Source organism: Hypanus sabinus, chromosome 16, assembly GCF_030144855.1.
Source record: "Hypanus sabinus isolate sHypSab1 chromosome 16, sHypSab1.hap1, whole genome shotgun sequence".
Lineage (NCBI taxonomy): Eukaryota > Metazoa > Chordata > Chondrichthyes > Myliobatiformes > Dasyatidae > Hypanus > Hypanus sabinus.
The window spans coordinates 26,082,857-26,109,446 of record NC_082721.1 but is presented as its reverse complement, the minus strand read 5'-3'; the positions used below and the strand labels follow the sequence as shown (position 1 = coordinate 26,109,446).

At 46.1% G+C, this 26,590-nt stretch overlaps 1 protein-coding gene across 5 annotated transcripts in view; it reads right to left on the bottom strand.

Moving 5' to 3' along the window:
- Positions 1-174: 174 nt before the first annotated feature.
- si:zfos-588f8.1 overlaps positions 175-26,590 on the bottom strand; it is a 118,068-nt gene continuing 91,652 nt past the window's right edge. For 3 of the 5 annotated variants that reach the window (XM_059991356.1, XM_059991355.1, XM_059991358.1), the window contains 18 exons: positions 26,185-26,260; positions 23,956-24,059; positions 23,386-23,522; positions 21,079-21,284; positions 20,551-20,658; positions 19,302-19,478; positions 17,916-17,957; positions 16,992-17,103; positions 12,605-12,675; positions 11,978-12,170; positions 9,857-9,985; positions 8,606-8,711; positions 7,722-7,853; positions 5,396-5,510; positions 4,938-4,985; positions 4,023-4,165; positions 1,233-1,360; positions 175-1,073 (listed from right to left, as the gene is read on the bottom strand). In XM_059991356.1, the coding sequence (XP_059847339.1) occupies positions 625-1,073; positions 1,233-1,360; positions 4,023-4,165; positions 4,938-4,985; positions 5,396-5,510; positions 7,722-7,853; positions 8,606-8,711; positions 9,857-9,985; positions 11,978-12,170; positions 12,605-12,675; positions 16,992-17,103; positions 17,916-17,957; positions 19,302-19,478; positions 20,551-20,658; positions 21,079-21,284; positions 23,386-23,522; positions 23,956-24,059; positions 26,185-26,260 (2,476 nt within the window). In that variant the 3' untranslated portion in view covers positions 175-624. Of the gene's footprint in view, positions 1,074-1,221; positions 1,361-4,022; positions 4,166-4,937; positions 4,986-5,395; positions 5,511-7,721; positions 7,854-8,605; positions 8,712-9,856; positions 9,986-11,977; positions 12,171-12,604; positions 12,676-16,991; positions 17,104-17,915; positions 17,958-19,301; positions 19,479-20,550; positions 20,659-21,078; positions 21,285-23,385; positions 23,523-23,955; positions 24,060-26,184; positions 26,261-26,590 lie in introns of all 5 variants that reach the window. The other 2 variants (XM_059991359.1, XM_059991357.1) reach the window with 2 other exon arrangements.

The window sequence follows — 26,590 nt, the reverse complement described above, 5'->3', positions numbered from 1 at the left end:
AACCACCAGATAACCACTGATTACTGCCAAAAATCTGCAAGAAATAATCACCTCCTTCTGCTATTGCTCCTCTTTCACACTCTTCCCTACTGCTCAAAGATACTCTGGACTAAGAACCAATTCAACCCATTGTTGTATCTGAGTTAGCAAATATTTTACATTTACTCCATCATGACAAGTAAAAAACAAATGACAACATTTATTTATATAAAAACTGTACTTTTTCACAAGTAGGGAAAAATGGTTACAGGAGGGCAAGGGAGGAGAATGACCTTCTCACAATACCAGGCGGGACCGCACAGTGCAACTGAGAAAGTAATCCCTGGTCAGCCGAGGGAATGTACTAACAGAGCAAAGTGTCAGAGAAGGTCACTCAAGTCACTCAGACATTTGGTCCACATGGTCATTCATTCATTCTCCTGATCACATTCAGCCCAGGCATCACTCATTCACTCTTCACATTCAGATCCCAATTTCTCTCACTCTTGGTCCCGAGCAGTCACTGCTCCCCCTTGGTTCCAGAGCATGAAGCCAGAGAGAGAGAGAGTAGTTCAAACTGCCTTGGTGAGGTAAGTATATAAATGGGGATAATCCACTGCCTTCTTCAGTAGGTGGTGGGCAATGTTACAGGGCAGATTCGTCACCTCCATGGGGTAGGTCAGCTAGTGGGTCAGAAAACCTCCTCTGGACCTTGGCTGGGATGGGATTCGTCTCACCAGTGTTCGGTAGCGGCAGGAAGTCCTGCACATACATGGAGTGGATGTTGTCAGATCGCTGGGAGGGGAGGTTGCGTCGTCGCATAGTGACTGCCAGTGGGTGGGGCTCTCCATCCTTGGTGCCAGGACTGTTGGGGACACTGCCCACAGCGCTGACGATGCCGGGGGGAAGCTTGATGTTCCGCGTGGGCAGCACGGCTTTCCGACAGGGCAGCTTAATGCTGGTGAGCATGGAGAACGCCCGTCGCTGCGCGATAGGAGGGCGAGTTGGCAGCACGGGTTTAGTTGGGGTGACAGTGCCCTCTGGAGTGGCAGGAAGAGGCTCGTGGCGTCCTGTGAACTGGAACACTGCAGAACCTGGAGGGAGAAAAGTTTACACCTTACATCAGTTTTGCAGCTGTCTATCTTCTCGCCTCTTGTGCAGACTACAGATTCACGCTGTCTAACACACTTGCCATATTGAACAAATGAAGGAGCCTCAGAAGTACACAAGATGGCAACCTACTTTTTACTGACCTCCGGACTCCACTTGTGCTGGTCGGTCATCAAGGAGGCTCTCCATACTCCATGAAGCCTCAGAATCCATGTTTTCCTCATCAGACCCTCTCTGCTCCAATTGTGGGAGCTCAAGTGTCAGCTGATCCCTGCGGGGGAGCAGCAGACAGACAAAGGTATGGTTATCACGTAACAAGAACCCAATTTTCTCCTTAATGCATCGGCCATGTACAGCTACTTTTAGAAGTATCGAGCAATAAATTGGGCTCTCTTAGGTAGTCTCTGGGCTAGCAAGAGACCAAATGCTATCCAGTGACAGGTGATGCATACTGGGTAGGGAGAGGATTGGGGGAGCAATATTAGACTGTAACATAGGAACAGAAGTAGGCCATTTGACCCATTAGGTCTGCTCTGACATTAAGTCTTGGCCAATTTACTCTCACTCTCAACCCCATTCTCCTCATAAATCTCTAAGCCCTGACTAGCCAAGAACCAATTAAAACTCTGCTTATACACGATTACTTGGGTTCCACAGCCATCCATGGCAAAGAATTCCACAGATTCACCACCCTCTGGCTAAATAAATTCCTTTTCATCTGTTCTAAATGGACGTCCCTCTATTCTGAGGCTGTGCCCTCTGGTTCTTTGACTCCCTTACAATAGGAAACATCCATTCTGTCTAGGCCTTCTAATATTTTTGGTTTCGCTGAGATCTCCCCTCATTCTTCTAAACTCTAGTGACGGGGGAAAAAAAAGAGCCATCAAATGCTCCTCATATATTGGCCCTTTCATTCCTGGAATCATTTTCATAAACCTCTGGATCCTCTTCAATGCCAGCACACCTTAGATAAGGGGCTTAAAACCACCAACAATACTCCACTGCAGTCTGACCAATACCGTATAAAGCCTCAACATCACACCCTTGCTTTTATTCTAGTCCTCTCAAAATGAATGCTAACGTTGCATTTGCCTTCCTTACCCCCAATTTAACCTGCAAGTTAACTTTCAGGGAATCCTGCACAAAAACTCCCAAATTCCTTTGAATCTTGGATTTTTGATTTTTTTTCCCCCTCATTTAGAAAATAGTCTGAACCTTTATTCCTTCTACCAAACTGCATGACCATATACTTCCCTACACTATATTCCATCCACCCCATCTATTAAAGTCCTTCTGCAGATGCCCTGCTTACTCTCGTGTCTGTTCTGCCTGTTGTTTCCTCAAAGAATTCCAACAGTTTTGTCAGGCAAGATTTCCCCTAAAGGAGACCATGTTGACTTTGGTCTACCTTATCGTGTACCTCCAAGTATCCCAAAACCTCAACCTTAATTATCGATTCCACCATCTTCCCAGCCACTGGAGTCAGGCTAACTGACCTATGATTTCCTTTCTCCTGCCTCTCTCCCTTCTTAAAGAGTAATGTGACATTTGGAATTTTCCAGTCCTCCGGAACCGTTTCAGCATCTAGAGATTCTTGAAGGATCTTTACTAATGCCTCCACAATCTCTTCAGTTACCTCTTTCAAAACCCTCAGTAGTAGTCCATCTGGTCCAAGTGGCTAACCTACCTTCAGACCTTTACATTTCCCAACCATCTTCTCCTTAGTAACAGCAGCTATGCTCACTTCTGCCTCCGATACTCCCAGATTTTTGGCATATTGCTAGTGTCTTCCACAGTGAAGATGAAGCAAAATACTTTCTTTGTCCTCTATTACTACCTCTCCAGTGCCATTTTCTAATAGTCTATTATCCACTCTCACCTCACTTTTTATATCTGGATAAAAAACTTTTGGCATCCTCTTTGATATTTTTAGTTAGCTTACCCTCAAATTTAATCTTTTCTCCTCATGCTTTTTTTTGTTGTTTTCTGCTGGTTTTGAAAAGCTTCCCAATCCTCCAACTCCCCTAATTTTCCCCACTATATTATATGCCCTTTCTTTTGCTTTTATGCTGTCTTTGACTTCCCTTGTCACTCACATTGCTTCATCCTCCCTTTAGAACTCTTCTTCATCTTTGGGACATATCTGTCCTGCACCTTCTGGATTGCCTGCAGAAACACCAACCATTGCTGTTCTTCCATCATGCCTGCTAGTGTCTCTTTCAACAATCATCTTTGGGACATATCTGTCCTGCACCTTCTGGATTGCCTGCAGAAACACCAACCATTGCTGTTCTTCCATCATGCCTGCTAGTGTCTCTTTCAACAATCATCTTTGGACAGCTCCTCTCTCAAGCCTCTGTAATTTCCTGTACTCTATTGTATTATTGATACATCTGATTTCATCTTCTCCCTCTCTAACTGCAATTCTATCACATTATGATCACTACCTCCCAAGTGTTCCTTTATCCTAAGCTCCCTAATCAAATCTAGTTAATTACACAACACCCAATCCAGAATTGCTTTTCCCTTCATGGGCTTAACCACAAGCTGCCATAAAAAGCCATCTTGTAGGTATTCTACAAATTCCTTCTCTTGAGATCCAGCATTTCCCCAATCTACCTGCATATTTAAATCCCCCTATGATAATCATTTCTTTGCCCATTTTACCTGCTTTGCCTATCTCCATTGTAATTTGTATCCCACATCTTGGCTACTGTTTGGAGGTCTGTCTATAAATCTCATTGGGTTTTTTTTTTAAACACTTGCAGAATCTCACAAGGATTCTACACCTTCTGATACTATGTCACCTCTTTCTAAGGGTATTGGTGTCTCTTGCAATAACCCTGGAACAGTGATTTCATTCCTCAGTGAGAATTGATACCTAAAGCCCCAGGCAGTGTAGTATTTCATGATGGCGTTCTTCCCTCACTGACCTCTCCTCCTTTATTGACTGGATCTGCTCTATCAGGATCTCCTCCTCGTGTTCCATGTCACTGTCCGATGGCTCCTCTTCTTCCAGGCTCACTAGGCTTGGCGGGTTCTCCTCGGTAGGCTTTGGGGTTCTAGGCACTTTGCTCTAAAATGGAAGTGGGGAAGAAGATGATCATTGTTACAGAGGTCCTCCTTGGTGCCTTGGATCCAACCAGAACACAGTCAGGGTGACAGCTGTGGGGGTGGCAAAAGTGGGATCAGCCAGTAATCCTCCTAACCCAGTGACTTCACTGTGGTAGGAGCGAATGGAGCAAAACCATGACAACTCTCAGACGGCAGGGAGCCCATGAACCTGCACCATATTGGAGTTGGATTGACGGAAAAGGGTGGAAGAACTTATTACAGTCCCAGAGATCTCAACTGCGGGCTGTAATGATGTCTTTCACGCTACAATGGTTTGCCGTGGGGTTGACCTGGAGGAGCGAATGAAGGCGCAACAGGAGGGAGGTGAGGTAACCTCCGATCTGATGCTGCTACCTTCAACCATATTTAGCTAAAAATAACTCCCCCCCCCCCCCTTAAAATTTTACAGCTGAAATCTGCGGACAATAAGTTTATTACATTTGGAGACACCACATAGCCGCTCGCGGGGCAGGCACAGCAACGCCTGGGTAGTGGACGTTGCCGGTGTGAAGTGGAAAGGGATACTTGGAGTGAAGGAACACTTCAATACAGAGAACACAGTGAGCAGAGTGAGGGTTCAGGTGGTAGGATGATCCAAAGTGAGGTGGCATGCACAAAACACATGCTTCGCAATGGGTGCATGCCAGTGATGGCGATCAGGGAACATGCATGAACTGTGGAATGAAAGCAGACATGCAGAGTGAGGAGATCATCCAAACTAGCCCAGTACCTACCAGTACCCCATCATACGGAGCAGAAAACCCGACTTCAAGAGGCCAAAGCTGGAGAACAAGAGTAAGAGTGAGGAGGAGTAGCAAAGAAGAGAAAAAATAATCACCAAACAGTCCCAAACTAATCAGATACAGAAATATAAACAGAGCAATTGTTCCAACGATTCTCAGAGCAAGAGGGAAGCCCAGATCCCACAATAGGGCTGGGGTAGTTTGCAAACTGATTTCTATTTGCAGAGGTTGAAATGACTCCTCCTCGCCGACTCCTAAGCCACATTGTCAGTCAACTTGTGCCTTCATCACCGTAATCTTGCTTCCTTGCAGATGACACACAGTCCTCCATAGAGAAACAAAATTAAAAAGGGGGGAGGGGAATGGCCTCCCAGTCGTGTGCCACAGATACCAGGACCAAAAGGCCTTCAGTTTCTCAAAACCCCGTTACAGTGCGTTTACCAACTCACACGTAGGAACGAGAGGCGGCGGACTGCAAGCTGTTCTGCTGTCTCCAGTTGGGTGATTTCATCCATTTTCAGTTTGTATTTCCGCATCTGCTCAGTGATCAGCAGCTCCACACACCTGCAAAAGGAGTAACTCAATAAGACATAGTGTCAATCATCAGCCTTCTTCCCTCTGCTCATCACAGCCAGGAAAGTAAATTTCATCTGTTGGAGCAATGCAGCACAATGGCACAAAAAAGTTTGATTTGTATATAAAATGTTGGATGAACTCCTTTACTCTTCTTTAAAATAATGGGCACTCCCACTTGGGAGTATTCTAACTGGTTGCATCACCGCATGGTAAAGGAGGGGCCACTGCATTGGATTGGAAAAAATTCCATCGAGTTGTAACACAGCTCCATCATGGGCAGTAGCCACCCCACCATCAAGGGCATCTTCAAAAGGCGCTGCCCCAGAAAGGTAGCTTCCGTCATTAAGGACCCCCCCCCCCCCCCACCACATGTGCTCTTCTCACTTGTACCATCAAAGAAGAGGTACAGGAGCCTGAAGACACACTCAACATTTTTCAGAACGGCTTCTTCACTCCATCATCGGATTTCCAAATAGCCTATGAACATTACCTCACAATTTTGCTCTTTTTTTGCACCACTGATTTCTTTTTTATATATAATTTTATTTATTGTAATTTATCATTTATTTTGAATTGCACGGTACTGCTTCTGCAAAACAACACATTTCATGACATTTGTCAATGATAATAAACCTGATTCCGAGTTTAATATTTCATCTGACTACGGAGGATTTCCCCCAGTAAGACAGTCTGGAGTATCTCCTTAACAAGAGCCAAACATCTTTCCTAAAGTGGTTCATAGTTGTACCTCTCCTCCAGTTGAACTCTTATCAATGATTATAATAAAGGTACTTTATTATATAGAGAATTTTTGTAAAGAAATCAAGCCTTTGCAGCACACAAGGAGATAGCTCAATCTTGTTGCTTGATAGGGCAAAGAAAACACATTCTCTACTGACATTGATAGATCCATAGAGATGTTTTCAGTGAGACTTCAATGAAGTCATGACCAGTTTGTAGCCCAACCCCGTTTTATTAAAATTTATCCATCTCACAATTAGAATACAACACTGACCTGTTAGCAGTTGTTATTCATAGATCTTCCTGTTCTCCTATACTTCAATCCCCACAGCTCGCTAAACAGATTCTCTCCATCTACTCTCATATCCCCTTCAATCAGTTTGTGTCATACATCTGCTGTGGAATTACAGCCCTAGTCCACAAATCTTAAACTCGAAGCATTAATCTGATCGTCCCTGGGCAATATATAAACTGTTGGGATCTTTTAAAGTGAATTTTGTAAAGAAGAAAAAAAAGGTCTGGGAAAAGAGCCGCAGTAGAGCAGTATGAGGTTAGCAAAACTAATTGGAGAGTACTTGGAGCTGGCACAGGGTCAGTGATCCAAATAGCCTCCCGCTGTGTTGCAAGATTCCAAGATCTCACTGGGGATATTTACTCCTGGACAACAGCCCAGTAATTCCTTGTTTGAGTGTGCAGAGGGGTGGTTTGGGCTTGGATTAGGTTAATGCCAATGAATATTCTGCTCTCTTCGATCTGCAAGTGGGTACATGATGATTAAGCAGTTAAGTAAGGCCCCAGGGTGATTGATGCTGTTGGATTGCTAAACCATTTGGGGAAAGACAGAGGAAATGCCATTAACTCAAGGACGGCATTTTTATTCCCTTAAGGTCTTGTGTTCACAATGAATTACTTCACTTATGTTCAGAAAGGATCCCACGGGGTGTAATCAGTCCAGTCACAGTGAGACAGGGTGGTGCTGCTCGAGGAAGTGCTGGCACACAACTGCTGTGTCACAGCCTCTTTCAAAGGTTCAGTGCCACTATTTTGATCAGATTTTGAGCAAAATAAACACCAAGGTATGATGCCTCCAAGGGGGACCTGAAATATTAACTTGTTTCTCGCTCCATGGATGCTGCCTGTCTCTTCACAGGCTGGTTTTCAAGCGTTCAGCAAAGCCTCACTAAAGACACAGACTTGCAGTACCCCAACGGTACCCCATGCCGTTCACCCGGTATTCGACATACCACAGGCGCTCGCTCTCCCTAATAAAGGAAAAAGAGACGTCCCAATTTCATACAACAGGTAAATTCAGGCAGTGGGTCCCTGAGAACCTGTGTTACACACACACACACACACACGCACACGCACACACACACCCCTACCTGCTGAGGCTCTCAATCCCCTACACACAACCAGTAGAATTAATTCCTGATGGATTTAAAGAGAATAAAGACTCACATGGTTGTCTTGGAGACGTCTTTCATGCTCATCAGTGGGTCACAGCTGTCTGGAGACCGGAGGATACAAGGAGCAAAGACGATCGCTAGAGCATTGGGAGACATTCGATTCATCTCTTCTAACACCGCTACCCTGAAAACAAGAACATCATCATCCCATAGGAACTGCATTCCCAACAAAACACCACCACTGAGCCTAACCAGGAGTAACTTAAGTTATGGGTATTCTGTACAATCACCACCTCTATACATATGGTCTCTCCTACAGAGAAAACTTGCTAAGTCGCCCCATCAGCCTGTCAGAATGGTGGAGCCGGGTCTGGATATCCTTCATCGATTGAGTTACGACCACACATCTCCCAAATAAATATTCAAGTAACAACCCCAGCCCCTGGTAATTCTTACCTTTCTGGTCGGGCAATGAGCAGAATCTAGGACCCGTGCAGTGTCCATTGAGTGTTCCAGAGAGCCAGTCGTACAAGAACATTTGAATAGAGCTCTCTCCATCACGGAGAAGGTAAACTTTTCCCTCAATAATACAAACCACTGCTCCCACCCAAGAATACATCCCACCCCACCCCAAATTCATCTGCCTTCCATTCCTTCCCAACCCAGATGGTTCTCTATCCTAATTACACAAATCTCATTGAGCCTACCCTCACCACAGGCTCTCTTAGCAAGAAGAGCTTCACTGTACCCTCTTCTACTTCCCACCCCTTTTCCTACCTCGCCCTTCTCTTCCCTTTGGGAACCAGAAGGCAAACTCAGCTTGTGCCATGATTCTGCATTTGCAAGATAACATCTCTAAGGACAGTGGTTTAAAACATCTGTAACTGTACCTACCAGACCTTCCCCCTTCACCCACTTTTCAAGTGACTCACTTACTTGACCAGGTGGAAGATGAGGCGTTCAAGAGTGTGGAAGATGCCGCTGGGTAGTTGCTCAAGGACACTGTAAACTGCTTGTACCTGCTCTTGCCTCCCCGGGTGTTCTAAAAGAAAGCAATGTCCATGTACAGAGATGGTTCACTTATGTGTGAAGGATAAAGAGTTAAACTAAATTCAAAGCTTGGAACAAGGCTGAAGACATGGGTGTGGGATGGTTAATGAAGTAATTACACAAATCATTTAAGATGTAAGGAGAAATTAAAAAGGCCATTGAAGAAATACAGGGATAAACAGGAACATAGGACTATAAAACAATTGTTTACACAAGTCACTGCTGAGGTCCCAGGAAGTTTGGAGTTCTGGCCACCTTATTGTTGGTGGAATGCAAAGGCATGGGAAAGGCTGTGGATATGTACTGGAACAAGTCCGGGGGCAAGTAATGATCACTATGTGGTAGAACAAACTCAAAGGCATGGGTTTCCTCTGGGTACACCAACCTCCACAGTCCAAAGATGTGGGTTAATTGGTCATTGTCAATTGTCCCAGGACTAGGCTGGGATTAAACTGAGGGATTGCTGGTCGGCATGACTCAAAGGGCCAGAAGGGCCTATTCCACACTGTATGTCAATAAAAGACCCTTCTGTTCTTAGGCAAGTCACTTTGAAATTATGATCCACACCCCTTCTAGTAAAGAACAATGGATTGAATGACCACTTTGTGTGCTAGATAACACTATGAGCCAATGAAACTAAACCTGTGCAAACCATTCCCTACAGTCCTTCTGGGGTTAAGGCAAATTTAGAGCCCAACACTCTGGTCATGAAACAATAGACAATAGATTAAGTGAAACAATGGGGTGAGTAACATCAATTTTGCAGCAAGACTGAAGAAACTGGGATTGTTCTTGGAGCTCAGGAAGATACGAGGAGATTTAATCAGGTTCTGTGGCAGGATTGATGAGCAGTGGGACATAGACTGACAAAGGGACGGGGTAGGAGGAAATATTTTCTTCCGCATCCAGTCATTATAAGTTGGAACAATGCCTTAAAAATGTGTGGAAATGATTTTTTGAAAGGGGAAAAGAAACATACTTGAAAAGAAAGATTTAAAAAAGCAGGAAAGAGGAGAGTGGGAATAATTAGAGGGTTCTTTCCAAAAGCCAGCAGAACTATTTTGTGCCAAATGTTCCCCTTCAATGATTCATGTCTCAAAGCTATGAAATGCCCAAAGATCAACTGGTGTAACTCACCAATAGCACGCAGGAAGTCACCGTACAGATCAAAGGTCATCAGTGGGACTGGGAGTTCCCGCAGCCACTGTTTAAGCACTCCTGTAATGGCGTGAATGTGGTAATTCTCCAGGTGAACCGAATCTGGATCTGAGAAACACATTTAACAAATATTTCATTTGGAGATAGCTGTCTGCATGGGTTAATTGTATAAGTCTCCCTCCATAGTGTCTATCAAATAAGTCCCATGAAATACTCCTAAGGTTAAGGACAGCTCCCTTACTGAGATGCATGAGCTCAGCTGGGCTGTTTCCTTGCTGTATGACTGGTTATAGGATACCCTCATAGGTCTGCTCCTAAACCTGGCAGATCTGGCAGTGGACTGCCAAGAATTATCTCAATTGCTTGTAGCTTTTGAGTTTGCATCCATGCCTGGGTATTCCTGGAGACGGAGAGTGCAGTGTGGTCTGACTCTTCGAAGGCCTTGATCCACTGGTGGTCACCGCAGTGGCGGAATATATCCTGCACACTTGGGAAAATATTTAAAATGTTCATTACTCTGCTTCATAAACTTATTTTCAAACAAAATAACCTTTACAAAAGGGTAAAAAAAATAGTGGTCTAGACATGAAAGTTTAAAAATAACACTCCCAGGGCACAGAAAGCACAAAAAGAGCTCTAATCCTCTCCGTTTAATCTTGCATAACATCCCAAGACTTTCTTAGGAATGTTATCTAAAATAAACTGAATAGCTTTAGGACATTCTAGAGCAGCTGACCAGCACTTGGTGTTAAAGGGAGAGGGAGCGAGGCAGAGAACATTCTGTAAGGGAATTCCAAAGTTAAGGGTACAGACAGCTAAAGGCACACCTACCATGTTGTTATAATATTTATGGTTGATCAAGGTAACGCTGTTAAATAGAGTAAACACAAGCAAGTCTGCAGGTGCTTGAAATCCAAAGCTACTCACACAAAATGCTGGAGGAACTCAGCAGGTCAGGCAGCACCTATGGAAATGAATAGATGGTCGACGTTTTGGGCGAAGATCTTTCTTTGGGACTGAGGAGGAAGGGGGAAGACCCCAGAATAAAAAGGTTGGGGGAGACGGAGAAGGAGGGCAGCTGGAAAGTGACAGGAGAAGCCAGGTGGGAGGGAAAGGTCAAGGGCTGGAGAAGAAGGAATCTGCTAGGGGAAGAGAGTGGACCATAGGAGAAAAGGAAGGAGAATTGTGTTCAATTCTGGTCACCTCATTATAGGAAGAATGTGGAAGCTATGGAGAGGGTGCAGAGGAGATTTACCAGGATGTTGCCTGGTTTGGAGAACAAGTCATATGAAGCAAGGTTAGCAGAGCTGGGGCTTTTCTCTTTGGAGCATAGAAGAATGAGAGGGGACTTAATAGAAGCCTACAAGATTATGAGAGGCATAGATAGGGTGGATAGTCAGTACCTGTTTCCCAGGGCACCAATAGCAAACACCAGAGGGCATATGTACGAAATTAAGGGAGGGAAGTTTAGGGGAGACATCAAGGGTAAGTTTTTTTTTACACAGAGGGTTGTGAATGACTTGCCAGGGATGGTGGTGGAGGTATTAGGGGTATTTAAGAGCCTCTTGGTCAGGCACATAGATGAAAGAAAAATAGAGGGTTATGGGGTAGTGTGGGCTTAGTACTTTTTTAAAGGATTATATGGGTCAGCACAACATGGGGGTCTGAAGGGCCTGTACTGTGCTGTAGTGTTCTATGGTTCTATGAGGAGGGGACCCAGGTGAAAGCAATAGTCAAGTGAGGAGAGGTAAAGCGAGAAGCAGAGGAAGTGGGGGTGGGGACTTATTTTACGGAAGAAGTCGATATGCTATCAGGAGGCTACCAAGACGGAATATGAGGTGTTGCTCCTCCGCCCTGAGGCACAAAAGGAAGCCGTGGACTGACACGTCAGAATGGGAATGGAAATCGGAATTAAAATATTTGGTCACGGGGGGGGTCCTCCAGCATTTGGTGTGTGTTGCATTGGAGTAGTTTCCTTCTACACTACACCTCAGGTTCACGCCCGGACCCACGGTGTCGGTGCCTCACAGGGACGGCTGTCACACTCTATTCTCACATAGCTATGTGGACAGAGGCAACAATCTGAGGACCTGGACCCACCCTCTTCCAGCTGCTGCCGCAAATCCTTCATCTTGTTGGCTGCTCCCGACTTGCGGTAAATTCCTTCAGTGTACAGTCCATGCATTTCCACGTACTCCAGCAGCTTCTCCATCACCATGGGCAGCGTCTGGTTCTCATCCATCAGAGCAATAACCTGCACCCCAAAGTGTCGCGACACCACGTCTGCATCGTTCTGTCCACGGAGAGAAAACCATGGGTGAGATGGGTGCAACCAGAGCACGCCGTGGATTGCTGCGCAGTAAAATGGCGTCTGAACACCGACAGAGCCCTTTCAGGGTCGGAGAACCTGGCAAGGGACAGCATCTTGAACAAGTGGGACGGTGGGGAAACAGCTGGGAACCAGAGAGACATGCAAGGGTTGATGTGTGTTAATGGAGTGTGAAGTACCACGTGCAGAGCAGACTTGGGGTCAAAGAGCCTAATTCTGCTCTATTGACATGAGGCCTTATGGTATGCGCAGGAGGGGTCTGTATTCCCAGTGGTGACCAGAAAAGGATGTGTAGTTCTGCATGTAATAGTACAGTATTTGCATGCTATCTGAATGCAGAGCAGCAGGGGATCCTGCAATCTCCATTGGCCTAACAAATTCATGCTGGAACTGCTCACCTTGTTACAGCCAGATTGACAGGGATGTTGAATCTTTGTCAGGCATCTCTTGTGACAAGTCATCCTGCAGGCTGTGAACAGAAAGGAAACAGGTAGTTTAGCATCTTCTGGCCCTGTTATCCATCAAGTAAATTCCATCTGGTTCCTCCAAATCAAAATCTAACCAGAAAATGTGCACGGCTTAAGAGAGAAGAGATCTTTGTCAATCACCTTGATTAAATCTTCTATCAAACGAAGATGCAATACTAATGGACAGTGACACCACAGGCAGTTAATGAGTATGTAGAATTGTGAAAGAGGTTGACACCCAAAACTTTTACTGTTTTCTTTCCACCACTGCTGCCTAACTTGTTGAGTTTTTCCAGCACTTCCTGCTTGGTTTCAGATTCCCAGCATCTGTGGTTTTTTGTTCAATTGTTAGTGGGAGATTCTGTCATAACCTTTACAGGAGAATTCCAAGAGATACAAAAGACTAACAACATGTGGAAAATTATCTCCAGTTTACTCAAACCAATGACTGAGCAAGGAAATTAATCAGCTCCGTTTCATTCAGTCTAGGTTGACACCCAATGTTGACCCAACCAATCAACTTCCCAGCTCTTTACTTCACTCCCCCCCCACTCCCAATTTCACCCATCACCTACTACCACCTTGTACTTCTCCCCCCACCCAACCTTTTTGGTCTAGCTTCTCATCTTTTTTTCTCAGTTCTGATGAAGAGTCTGGGCCCGAAATGTTGACCGTTTACTCTTTTCCATAGATGCTGCCTGGCCTGCTGAGTTCCTCCAACATTTTGTGTGTGTTGCTTGGATTTCCAGCATCTGCAGATCTTCTCATCTTCAAGTTAAAGATGTGCCATTCCCCCACATCCTGCTCAGTAGAGTAGTGAATGGCAGAACTACCCATCTCCCCTGTAGCTGGGATCCTCCATATATTTAGAAGGATGATGCCATTAGATGGCTCTTTGCGTGCAGTTCCAATGGGAATCATACATTATTCCTATTTAGGACTATGACAGCTGAAATCCACAGTCACAGCCACGGGTACTTTAGTAAAGCACCATTGTCTTAAGATGTTTAAAAAATCTGTTGATACTCAAAATCGATGAACCTTGGACAGCAGGTTCGGCTCGCGAGTGCAGCTTCCCTCTAAGAAAGCGCAGCAGTGATGCCGCACTGATTTAAAGTTACGATTGAAGTGGAGAGGATTTAGACCCTCCCCCACCATTCCTGACTATCCGGCTGGGAAATGTATAGTCTCTGGAAAATAAAGTTGAAGACCTGACAGCAAGATTGCTGCACCAGAGGAACATCAGGGACTGCTGTGTACAGTGCTTCCCCACCATTTCAGATGCCAGGCTGTAGCTCGGTGGCTTCACTATTCTCTGCAAAGGCAGGACAGCTCAGTCCCTCAAAGGCAGAGGAATTGGAGTATGCATCAGGGTGCACAGATTCTGTCTCATTCCTGCTCACCTGCCTTGGAACACCTAGTGATTAAATGTCATCCATTTTATCTTCTGAGGGAGCTTTCCACCATTATCCTGGTAGTGGTGTACATTCCACCTCAGACCAGCGTCAGACAGACACTGGAGAAGCTGAGCAATGTAATCAGCAAGCACAAAACTGTGCACCCTTATGCCTTCCATATCATTGCAATTGATCTCCAACACACCAGCTTGAACAACTACCACCAGTACACCACCTGTTGAGCTAGAGGAACCAACACACTTGGCCACTGTTATACCACCATCAAGAATGTCCCGTGCCATCCCAAGCCCACTCTTTGAAAAGTGCAATCATCTGGCTGCACTTCTACTCCCAGAGTATAGGCAAAGACTAATGACTGTAGTACCAGTGATGAGGACCAAAAAGGTATGGTTCAGGGAGGTAGAGGAGCACTTACAGGACTGTTTTGAGTCAGTGGAATGGATAATATTCAAGGATTTATCTTCAAGTCTGAGTGAATAGTTGTCACCGACTTCGTCAAGGCCTGTGTGGATGAGTGTGTGCCTTCGAGAACATGCCACACATACCCAAACCAAAAGCCATGGATGAACCAGGAGATTCGTTGTCAGCGAGTGCTTGATCTGTGGCATTCAAGACTAATGATCCAGAACTATACAAGGAGTCCAGGTATGACCTATGGAAGCCTATTCTAAAGAGTATGAAAACAATTCTGATTGAGGTTAGAAGCAGAATCGCGTGCACACCAGCTCTGGCAGGGATTGCAGGCCACTACTTCCAAGAAAGCAAAACCTAACATCATGAATTGCTGTGATGTTCCACTCCCAGGTGAGCTCAATGCCTTTTATGCTCACTTTGAAAGGGAGAATAAAACCACACCTGTGTGGATCCCTAGAGCAACTGGTGACTCCTGTGATCTCTGGCTTGGAGGCCAATGTCAGAACACATTCCAAGAGGGTGAACCCTCACAAGGCATCAGGCCCTGGTAGGGCTCTGAAAACCTGTGCCAACCAACTGGCAGGAGAGTTCAAGGACACCTTCAATTTCTCAGTGCTGCAGTTAGGAGTTCCCATCTGCTTCGAAAGGATGATGATCCAAGAAGAGCAGGGTGAGCTTCCTTAACAACTATTGTCCAGCGGCACTCACATCTACAGTGGTGAAGTGCTTTAGGAGGTTGATCATGGCTAGAATCGACTCCTGCCTAAGCAAGGACCTGGACCCACTGCAATTTGGCTGTGACCACAATAGATCTACAGTAGAGGCAATCTCACTGGCTGTCCGCTTGGCCTTGGATCACGTGGACAATAGTAGAACCTATGTTAGGCTGCTGTTTATTGATTGCAATTCAGCATTCAAGATCCTCAGGTCTAATCAATAAGCTCTAAAACCTGGGCCTCTGCAGCTGGGTCCTTGACTTCCTCACTAGGAGACCAACCACAGTCTATGTGGATTGGAAATAACATCTCCTCCTCGCTGACAATCAACACTGGGGCACCTCAAGGACATGCCTTACACCCACTGCTCTAGTCTTTCTACACCCACGAATGAGTGGCTAAACTCAGCTCAAACACCATCTAAAAATTCTCTGACAACACAACTATTGTTGTCAGAACTTCAGATGGTGATGTGGAAGTGAACGGGTGAGATAGATCAGCTGGATGATAGATGTCGCAGCAACAACTCGACATCAGTAAGACCAAGGAATTGATCGTAGACTTCAGGAAGAAGTCAAGGGAACGCACACCAGTCTTCATCGAGGAATTGGAAGTGGAAAGGGTGAGAAGTTGCATGTTCCTGGGTGTCACCACCTCTGAGATCTATCCTGGGCCAACTTGTTGCAATTGTTAAGCAGGCATGATGGTGGCTATATTCATAAGGAGTTTGTGGCCTGTTGTATGTCACAAAGACATTCGCAAATTTCTACAAATGTACCGTGAAGACCATTCTAACTGGCTGCATCACGGTCTGGAATAGAGGAGGCACGATTCAAGATCAGAGAAAAAAAAGCAGAATATTTCAGCTTCAGCCGGCTTCCTCATGGGCTGTAGCCACTCCACCATCTAGGACACCTTCAAAAGGTGATGCCTCAAAAAGGAAGCATCCATCATTAAGGACCCCCATCAACAAGACATGCCCTCTCCTCATTACCACCATCAAAAAAATAGAACAGGATCCTGAAGGCACATGAAGTTTCAGAAACAGCTTCTTCCTTTCCGCCACTGGATTTCTGAATGGACAATGAACCCACGAACACCACATCAGTATTTTTCCCTCTCTTTTTGCACTCCTTACTTTACTTTATTTTTTTTAAATATACAGTACTTATTGTAATTTATAGCTTTTATTTTTATGTATTGCAATGTACTGTTGCCTCAAATCAACAAATTTCATGACATACAGAACAGTACAAAAATATTATGTGTATATATCTAGGGCGGCTAAGATGTTTGCCCAGTACGGCATTCGTCAATGTGGATCTGACAGCGAGTTTGTAAATCTGTTGGGAGTAATGGATGTCAGGAATGGCGAGGGTGGTGGGACAGGTGGCAGAGAAGGAGTGACAGGGGTGGGGGGGTGGCGCACCCAATCCTGAGACTCCTGGCAAGGTCATTTGATTCCAAACAATTGGTTTACTGATCATTACAGAATGTCTCTCTGGTGCATACTCTCTCCCTGTCCCCTTCCCACTCTCAGTCCACAATAGAGACCCATACCAGAATCAGGTTTATCATCACTCACATATGGCATGAATTTTTTGTGTGGCAACAGTACAGTGCAATATGTAAAATAGTTACAGTCCCGTGCCAAAGATTTAGGCACCCTAGATATATATATCTCTAAGAATTTTGCACAGTGCTGTGTGTCAGATCAAATCTGATTCTGATTCTGGGCCCAAAGCCAACCTTGATCCTTTGGGAACTTACAGCAGCATAAAAGAGCCTTCTCCATGGGCCAGATGTAGGATGAGCACTGTTCACACGACTGCCCAATGTTCACTTGGTAACTGCGGAACATGTGCCCACAAACCTCCTCTTTCTGAAAGATTAAATTCAGCAAGTCATGATCCCCTGGTGGCACACATCCAAATGGTATCCCCTATAGAAACCCGCCAGGGCACCCCCCCCCCCCACCACGGTGCCCACAGGAACCCACCCACCAAAGCAGCAGCCACGTTGGCATCTCCAGACCACCCCCCCCCCACCACGGTGCCCACAGGAACCCACTCCTTCCACCCACCAAAGCAGCAGCCACGTTGGCATCTCCAGACCACCCCCCCCCCCCACACAACTACCCTGCACATGCGGGAGTGTGGGCCACATTCCCCCACAGAGCTATAATGCAGAGATATTGCATGATTTGGAACGCGAGAGGAAACCCACACGGTCAGAGAGAAAACGTGAAAGCTCCTTACAGACAGTGCCAGAATTGAACCCACATTACTATATAACAACTGTGTTATGCTAGCCATTATGCTACCATGCCATCCATTTGTGTGCCCCTCCACTATGACAAGAGATTCCAAGTGACTATGGCCAATGCCTCCCCCCCCATCCCCTCCCCCATCCCTTCTCAATGACCAAATGCAGGATGTCCAGAATGACTGCACAAATAGACCCACCAAAACCATTAGATTAAGATCTTTCTGCTACTGTGGGCGTTTGTTCTGTGAAAACTAAGTACTGACGTCACTGCTACACTGAACACTCCAGAACAGAGGCTAACCATTCTCTGAGGTCCCAGGCTAACACATCATTAAGAACCAAGTACTGGACTAGAGCTCTTGGTTGATGCAGGTCAACAGTCTCAAAGCAGATGAGAAAAAGAGGGAACGTTGACCCTAAACTTACAATTCGATTGCGTTTCCGCCTCTTCTTCTGGGATTTTGTAGGCTGAGAGAAAGGAAAAAAACAGGCCAATGATGTAAAATAGCTTATCACCTCCCACTCTTTGTGCCCAGCTCAACCCAATGAGTGGCACAGCTCCTTCACTCCTTCTCTCCATTCCACCCCCCCCCCCCCCCCCGCAACTCCAACAAAATATCCACCTGTGTCCAATCCTTTAAGATCCCACTGATCTCAAACATCCAGGGAAAGAGTTTGAAGTTCAGAATTAGCTCTGTGTGCAGAGGATCTTTCCAGCCCGAGCACTCATTTCAAGATTCTCCCTTCTTATTTTAGAATCTCGAAAGGAAACAGTTTCTGCCCACTCTGACCAATTTTGTTTTCAATTATATACAGACCACTCCTCAATCAAACTAAGGTGAACAACTAGAGAGGTTTTCATTTCCTTGTTCAGTTTTGTTTACTTCCAGCTGGAAGCGGTGTTGATCTGCCTCTTTGAAGTGCTGCTGTTCTGTTGTTTTTCAAGATTTGGATCTAATGACAATGAACACCACCAAGTCAGTGTGGTGTACAAATTGGAAGGCAACCTGGAGGCTGCAGATGGAATGTACTCTCCTTGTCTTTGTGGAACATATTGTACACTGGGGAAGAACAGAGTAATCACAGTGAGTAACTACATGTATTTTAAAATGATATGTGTAACATTTATGTTGGGGGTCCAAATGGACAGTGGTTGTTGAGATACCAGTTAAGAGGACAGTATTGTCCTGGACGTTCCTGAGTGCTGTTAGAATTACACTCATCCTTGCAGATCAAGAATATTTCATCATACTCTTGGATGTGCCTTGTTTATGGTAGAGATGAAAAGTTTCTGGCTGGAGATGGTTATTGATTGCCACTTGTTGGGATGGATATAGCAAGTAGTCAGTGAGAACTGTGCCTCAGAAATACCAGACAATGACAATCCCAAACAAGGATCTAGAAACTTTGCCTTGGTTTTCAACAGAATTTCATCACTAAGTCCGCTCGCATCAACCTCTTGGAAGCTGGGCTAGTATTCGCTTAGAACTACTGAAGATGTCACCAAATGAAACTTTTTCCATCTCACTGTCAAATTCCAAATCGCAACAATATAGTGTTATCTACAATTGATATTATCTGGTTACCGTTGCTTCTGTGTCACTAGAGTCAATTTTACCTTTTGTGTGCAATGCCTGTGAGGTAAACTTTTGTCATCTTGCTTGAACACATTTTCCTAATTTTAAACATCTCAGCAGAATTATCTCTAAACCTTTCACCTAGAATAGTTGCATCTTTTAATATTTCCCTGCCCTAGGGAACTGTTCTATCCCCTCCCTCCCCCCTTCAACCAGATATGATGCCCATATTTACCTTCAGTGTCTCTGTCTCCTCTTTCCTGGAATAGCCACGGGCAAACTCATCCAGGAGTGACTGGAAGAGATTCAGCACAAACTGAACCTCAGTTTTCTGCCTCTCGCCCACCAGCTTGGCCAGTAGCATCTGGTAATTCTGTATCAGGTCCCTGTAGCCCACTTGGGTTTGTCCATTCTGGAGACAAGCAGCAAGGCATGATGGACAGTGAGAGAAAAAAACCCAGCAAAACTAATCTGTTGCTTTAAACTGGGTTCACGGACTACCTGCTGGGAAACAAACGTCCGCTGTACCTATCTGTGCTGATCCCACATTCACTACCAGGCTGGAGAGTACAGGAAGAACAGCACAGAATGGATTGAGATGACGAGTAACATACACTCTCCGGCAATTCATCGGTGATGGTAAACCTGTATCTCAGCATCATTAAGGACCCTCATCACCTGGGACAAACCCTCTTCTCATTAATATCATCTGGAAGGTGGTACAGGAGCCTGAAGACACACACTCAATGTTTAGGAATGGCTTCTTCCCCTCTGACATCAGATTTCTAAATGGACCATGAATACTAGGTCACTAGGACTACAAGGTCATAGAGTTGAGGTTTTTCTTTGAACTGCTTCCACAGTTTTCTTTGTTTCATGGTTGTCTGGAAAAGATCTCAGAGTTGAATACTACATGCTTACTTTGATAATAAATGTACCTTGAACCTTGAATACTACCCTGCTACTCCTCTTTTGTACTAGTTTATTGTATGTTGTAGTCATTTTTTATGTCTTCCTCTCTATTGCTCCCACAGAACAAATTCCATGATGTACGTCAGTGATAATAAACCTGATTGAGATTCTGAGCCCCTGTAACAGGGCTGGCCAGTGAAATTGATGGCTGAAACTCGCGTACTGCATACAAGGAACTTCTAGAATCTGATAGGAGTTGATGGAAACAAGGGGGGAAATAAAATAGGAATTGTGTAGATTAGTGTAAATGGCTATTGCTGACTGGGGCTACTTTTGGTGTATTATTATGATCTGCACGGATCACCACCCAAACACCATTGAGTCAGTGTTTGTTGGCCCAAATTGGTTCAGTTTGAGAATTACTAATCTATATCCCAGCAAGATAAGGGTTATCTGCACACCATAAACCTTTGTGGTTAAGTTCTCTGGGAATGTTTACCCTCCATTTGAATGGTAACTTCACTCTGGTGAATGAGACTGCAGATCAATGACAGGTTACTGACAATACTCACGTGGACAGGATACATGCTTTTGAGTGTGCACCGGAATTTCTCAGTCACCCTGATGAATAAAGCCTCGATGTTTGACTCCTGGGAAACTCGGGAACTGAGGTCATTTACCTGGCAACAGAGTATTTTAGTCATCACGGAGTTCGAGGCATTTTGCATCGTGACTGAGAAGAAGAGGGCAGAGAGAAAGGGAGACAAACTGAGAGGAGGCAGAATGGAGACCAGGAGGAAGACTGGAGAGGAAAAGAAGACAGAGACAGAAATCGTAGCGATAAATAGGACGTTTGGGAACAGAGAGCAGGTGCGAGGGGGAGAGACGTGAAGTGGGCAAAAGCACGCAGAGCAAGACGGTGAGAGAGAGAGAGAGGGAGAAGTTGGCGTGGAGGGGGAGATTGGGGGGGTGGGCGGTGTGACGGGCTATCACAGATACAAGGAGAGTGTGGGTTAGAAAGCCCCAGGTGGAGAGGCTGACGATGGAACACGAGAGCAAAGCACCTGTGGTAGACCAGCCATCAAAAGCTGCCAGCTCACCTTGTTCAGCAGGAACTCGTCCAGATGTTTCAGCTCATTGGCGTTGGTGATACGGCCTGCGTGCGCGCCCCACTGCTCGGACACAGTGCTGATTTTGATGCTGCGGCTCCGCTTGACTTTACCGGACTGGTCTTTGGCTGCGTCTACGTACGGGTGTTGCGTGGAGTGCGCCATCGGCAAAGTAGCAGATTTCCTCGCCTCTGGTTCTGCAAAGAAAAGATCAGCTTTATTCCTCACACATACACTGAAGCAGCGAGATGTGCATCGTTTGTGCCAAAGACCAATGCAATCTGAATATGTGCTGGGGGCAGCGCCCAAGTGTAGCCGTGTTTCTGGCACCAATATAGCATGCACACAACCTACTAAACCATCCGTCTTTGGAATACAGGAGGAAACCGGAGCATCTGGAGGAAACTCATGCGGTTACGGGGAGAACGTACAAACGCCTTACAGACAGCGGCAGGAGTTAAATCTTGTTCACTGGTGCTATAAAGCACCGTGCCGGCTACTAGGTGCCAAGTTTCATCAACGTCACAATCTCCAGGGTTGAATTTGCAACTTGTTCCAAAGGGCGACCTTGCTGTTGCATGGTGCAGTCAAAAGAGCCCAGAGCTGTCCTGAGGGCAGGAGGCAATGAGAGTGGGTGCCTGCCCTCTTGCTAATTCCACACTCTCTGACCAGTCAACTAGTGCCAAGTCTTGTACCCCACACCCCCACACTTATCAGAGATACCCGTGGCAAACACGAGGAAATCTGCAGATGCTGGAAATTCAAGCAACACACACAAAATGCTGGTGGAACACAGCAGGCCAAGCAGCATCTATAGGGAGAAGCGCTGTCGACGTTTTGGGCCGAGACCCTTCGTCAGGACTAACTGAAGGGAAAGACAGTAAGAGATTTGAAAGTAGTGGGGGGAGGGGGAAATGCAAAATGATAGGAGAAGACCGGAGGGGGTGGGGTGAAGCAGAGAGCTGGAAAGGTGATTGGCGAAAGTGATACAGAGCTGGAGAAGGGAAAGGATCATGGGACGGGAGGCCTCAGGAGAAAAAAAGGAGGAGGGGGGAGCACCAGAGAGAGATGGGGAACAGGCAGGGTGATGGGCAGAGAGAGAGAGAAAAAAAAACAACTAAATATGTCAGGGATGGGGTAAGAAGAGGAGGGGGGCATTTACGGAAGTTAGAGAAGTCAATGTTCATGCCATCAGGTTGTATCACCAGCTCTGTATCACTTTTGCCAATCACCTTTCCAGCTCTTAGCTTCATCCCCCCCCCCCCCCCCCCCGGTCTTTTCCTATCATTTCGCATTTCCCCCTCCCCCCACTACTTTCAAATCTCTTAGTATCTCCCCTTTCAGTTAGTCCTGACGAAGGGTCTTGGCCCGAAACGTCGACAGCGCTTCTCCCTATAGATGCTGCCTGGCCTGCTGTGTTCCACCAGCATTTTGTGTGTGTTACCCGTGGCAAGGTGGGTGGGGTCAGGGGTGTCGAGGAAGTGGTTGTAAATGTTTCCGTGTTCTTGTGAAGGTTTGGGAGTTTCACTACCTTTGTGCATTTTATGTCCCTGGCTGGAGCACTTCCTTAGGAAATAAGAGCAGATTCAGAAGGCAGTGGAAGCAAATCTGCTGAAGAGGAGGGAGATTCTAATGAGAGAGGGAGAGAGAGAAATGGAAACAGAGTGGTCTAACATCAGAATAGTTAGATTTAGAACAGAAAGCAAAATGTCGAAGGAATTCAATGGGTAAGAGGGAAAAGGACAGTCGATATCTCAAATCAAGAACCTTCATCTCATTGAGTTCCTTCAACAGTTTGTGTTTTGCTCTAGGATCCAGCATCCTGCAGTCTCCTTGTGCATCTCCTAGTGGAGTCTGGGTGCAGGGGTACTGGTTGGAAAGGTGATGCAAATAAAGATGACTCCTTTCAAACTGAGGCAGTGACTAAAGCAAGGGTGCTACACAAAACCACCGCCAGTCCCAGCTGAGGTTTTGTGCACAGTTCTGAGCACAAATGTTGTCAAGGCGTTGAAGAATGTGGAGAAGAGATTTATCAGGATGATAAATGCAGGTGTTTGTTCAGGCCAGCAGTGGTATTGGCAAAACTAGTTGGGAATAATAGGCAAGTAGATCACTGGTCAGAAATTTTTAAAGTTGCTGGAATTAGTGAGGAAACATGGAGAGGGATTGATGATTCGTTTTACCATAGTCACATGATAAGGTCTGGAATAGTTGATAGAATGGGGTTGATGGGCTGAATGGACTTTGTTTGTTACATTCTCCAGGGATGCTCCTGACCACACAAGTGAAGATACTCACTGTCACCGAAGTTCTTCATTGCTTCATTGGTCAAGGTGAGAGCAACGTCCTCCAGAGTGGGCGTCCCCTCCTTGGAGAACTTTTTATCGGCTTGCCGCTTCCCCAGGAGCCTCCGCAATGGAATGCGGAACTGGGACCTGGGCGGGGACAGATAACGAAACTCAGCAGGCACAAGAACAAAAGCAGCAACACTGCCTGGAACCAGCACGTCACAGGGACCACCCAATTAGATCTGCCTCCAATTCCCTGCATAAACCACTCCCCTTCATCTCTACCAGGATAACCATCCCGTAGCCCCACCCAAAACCGTCCAGTGGGAACAGTCTAGTGCTGATCTCGTTTTCCGACTTCCACTCCTCCTACTTGTAGTGGCCTTCAAATTCATCTCCCCTTCCCAAAGATCTTCAGCCTTACAGGATAGAATCAGGAGCCAAGTGCCACCCCAAAGGAGGTGGAAAGCAATCCAGGGAAGAATTATGCTTGAAGTAATGTTGTAGCTTAGGAAAGTTATAATTTCCCAAGACTGCTAGGGCTAGCACCCAGGGCAGCCCTTGTATGTTTTGAACGTACTTGGGAGATTCAAGGTGTTGGTTAAGATTCAGCTCTTGGGAAGTCTTCTTCTGCACTGCTAGTTTTGTTGGCGTTCTGTCACCGTCCTGTGATTCATTCAGAGTCTAAATGGATGGGTCAAGAGAGGAGGAGTGGGAAAAGGGGACAGAAGCAACAAGAGAGAGGAAATAAAATCATTGATTAGTGAAAACAGTATTTTATTTCAATCAAAATTTAATAAGGATACTTTGTAACCTGGTTGGGTGAGGGTGGAAGGGATGACCCTCAGCATCCAATACGGTAACAGAATCCAACAGACTGCTTGCTTCAGCATCTCACCCTCGTTCGGGGTGGGAGCGTTAATAGTAAGTGACCTTCCACAACTTTATCCCCAGGCTCTTCCCAATGCTTCCATCCCACTCTCTACAAACACAACTTTCCAAAGCTTTTAAACCAAATGTGCTGTGAGGTTGATAATTACTTTATTCTCAGGCACACCTGAGAAGAACCCACCTGGACAAAAAAGACACGTATGTTCGGATGCTGTTCATAGACTTCAGTTCAGCATTCAACACAATCATCCCTCAGAAACTGATTGGAAAGCTGAGCCTACTGGGCCTGAACACCTCCCTCTGCAACTGGATCCTAGACTTCCTGACTGGGAGACCTCAGTCAGTCTGGATCGGGAGCAGCATCTCCAACACCATCACACTGAGCACGGGGGCTCCCCAAGGTTGCGTGTTCAGTCCACTGCTGTTCACTCTGCTGACCCACGACTGTGCTGCAACACACAGCTCGAACCACATCATCAAGTTCACCCATGAAACAACCGTGGTGGGTCTCATCAGCAAGAACAATGAGTCAGCATACAGAGAGGAGGTGCAGTGGCTAACGGACTGGTGCGGAGCCAACAACCTGTCTCTTAATGTGAACAAAAGAGATGGTTGTTGACTTCAGGAGGGCACGGAGCGACCACTCCCCGCTGAACATCGATGGCTCCTCGGTAGAGATCGTAAAGAGCATCAAATTTCTTGGTGTTCACCTGACGGAGAATCTCACCTGGTCCCTCAACACCAGCTCCATAGCAAAGAAAACCCAGCAGTGTTTCTACTTTTTGCGGAGGCTGAGGAAAGTCCATCTCCCACCCCACATCCTCATCACTTTCTACAGGGGTTGTATTGAGAGCATCCTTAGCAGCTGCATCACTGCCTGGTTCAGAAATTGCACCATCTCGGATCGCGAGACCCTGCAGTGGATAGTGAGGACAGCTGAGAAGATCATCAGGGTCTCTCTTCCTGCCATCACAGACATTTACACTACACACCGCATCCACAAAGGAAACAGCATTATGAAGGACCCCATGCACCCCTCGTACAATCTCTTCTCCCTCCTGCAATCTGGGAAAAGGCTCCGAAGCATTCGGGCTCTCACGACCAGACTATGTAACAGTTTCTTCCTCCAAACTATCAGACTCCTCAATACCCGAAGCCTGGACTGACACCTTGCCCTGCTGTCCTGTTTATTATTTATTGTAATGCCTGCACTGTTTTTGTGCACTTTATGCAGTCCATTGTAGGTCTGTAGTCTAGTGTAGCTTTCTCTGTGTTGTTTTTTTTAATATGTAGTCAGTCTAGTTTTTGGTACTGTGTCATGTAAACCATGGTCCTGAAAAACGTTGTCTCATTTTTACTATGCACTGTACCAGCAGTTATGGTCGAAATGACAACAAAAGTTGACTTGACAAATCCTACATTACTCCGACAGGGAATAGGGTTGGAGCCTGACTCACATCCTGTCAGGAACTGGGAAGCCACTCAGTGATTTAGGCAGAAAGATGTTCCAGCATTGGGCCTCTCCTCCCATGAAGCTCTGAAGAAGACCATGGGAGTGAGAACCTAATTGGGATCTCACCTACTAATCCCAGGGTATCTGAAACGCAGTGGGACAGGTTGGTCTCGGTTCTCCACCAGGGCACTGAAGCCAACTCCCCACTCAGTTTTCATGCGTTATCCTTCATCTCTCTCCCTGTGAACACCTCCCGTGCTTTCCAACTGATCAGGTGAGAAACCAAGAGTAGACTCCCTGCCTAAGTGTGTAAAATACTTGGCGGGTGTTACTGAGCACAGTGGAACAGACAACACTCGTACCATGTGGGAAGGCAGAAGAGGAGTGGGAATCCACATACTCACACCCTCCCTCCACTCTGAACCTCGGCTCCCCAAACTCGAGAGTTACCAGGATCATACCTACCTCAGACACATATCCCGTGGGAGAGGGCAAAGTTGGCAGCAAGCCCTCATCCTGAGGAAGCAAAATCTCTTTGTTCCTGTTTGGAAATGGGGTGGGCAGGGAGGGACGGGGACAGGTGAGTGGTTCACCAGAGAAATGAGGAGGCATGAGTGAAAGGAAGTATGGGGGGGGTGGGGGGTGGGAAAGAGAAGTGGGATGGGCAAGGTGAAGGGACAGGGGAAAAGAAAAGAGAAAACTGATCAGATACTTTTGACAGCAGCCTCCAAACCTCACCCTTCCCCACCTCAGTTCACAACACCGGACCGTCATGAGGTTGTAAAGCAGCCAGAGACCTCCTCTTCATTGCTTCACCAAAGGACACCATAGCTCCAAAGCAAGACTCACAAGACACTGGAGGAACTCAGAA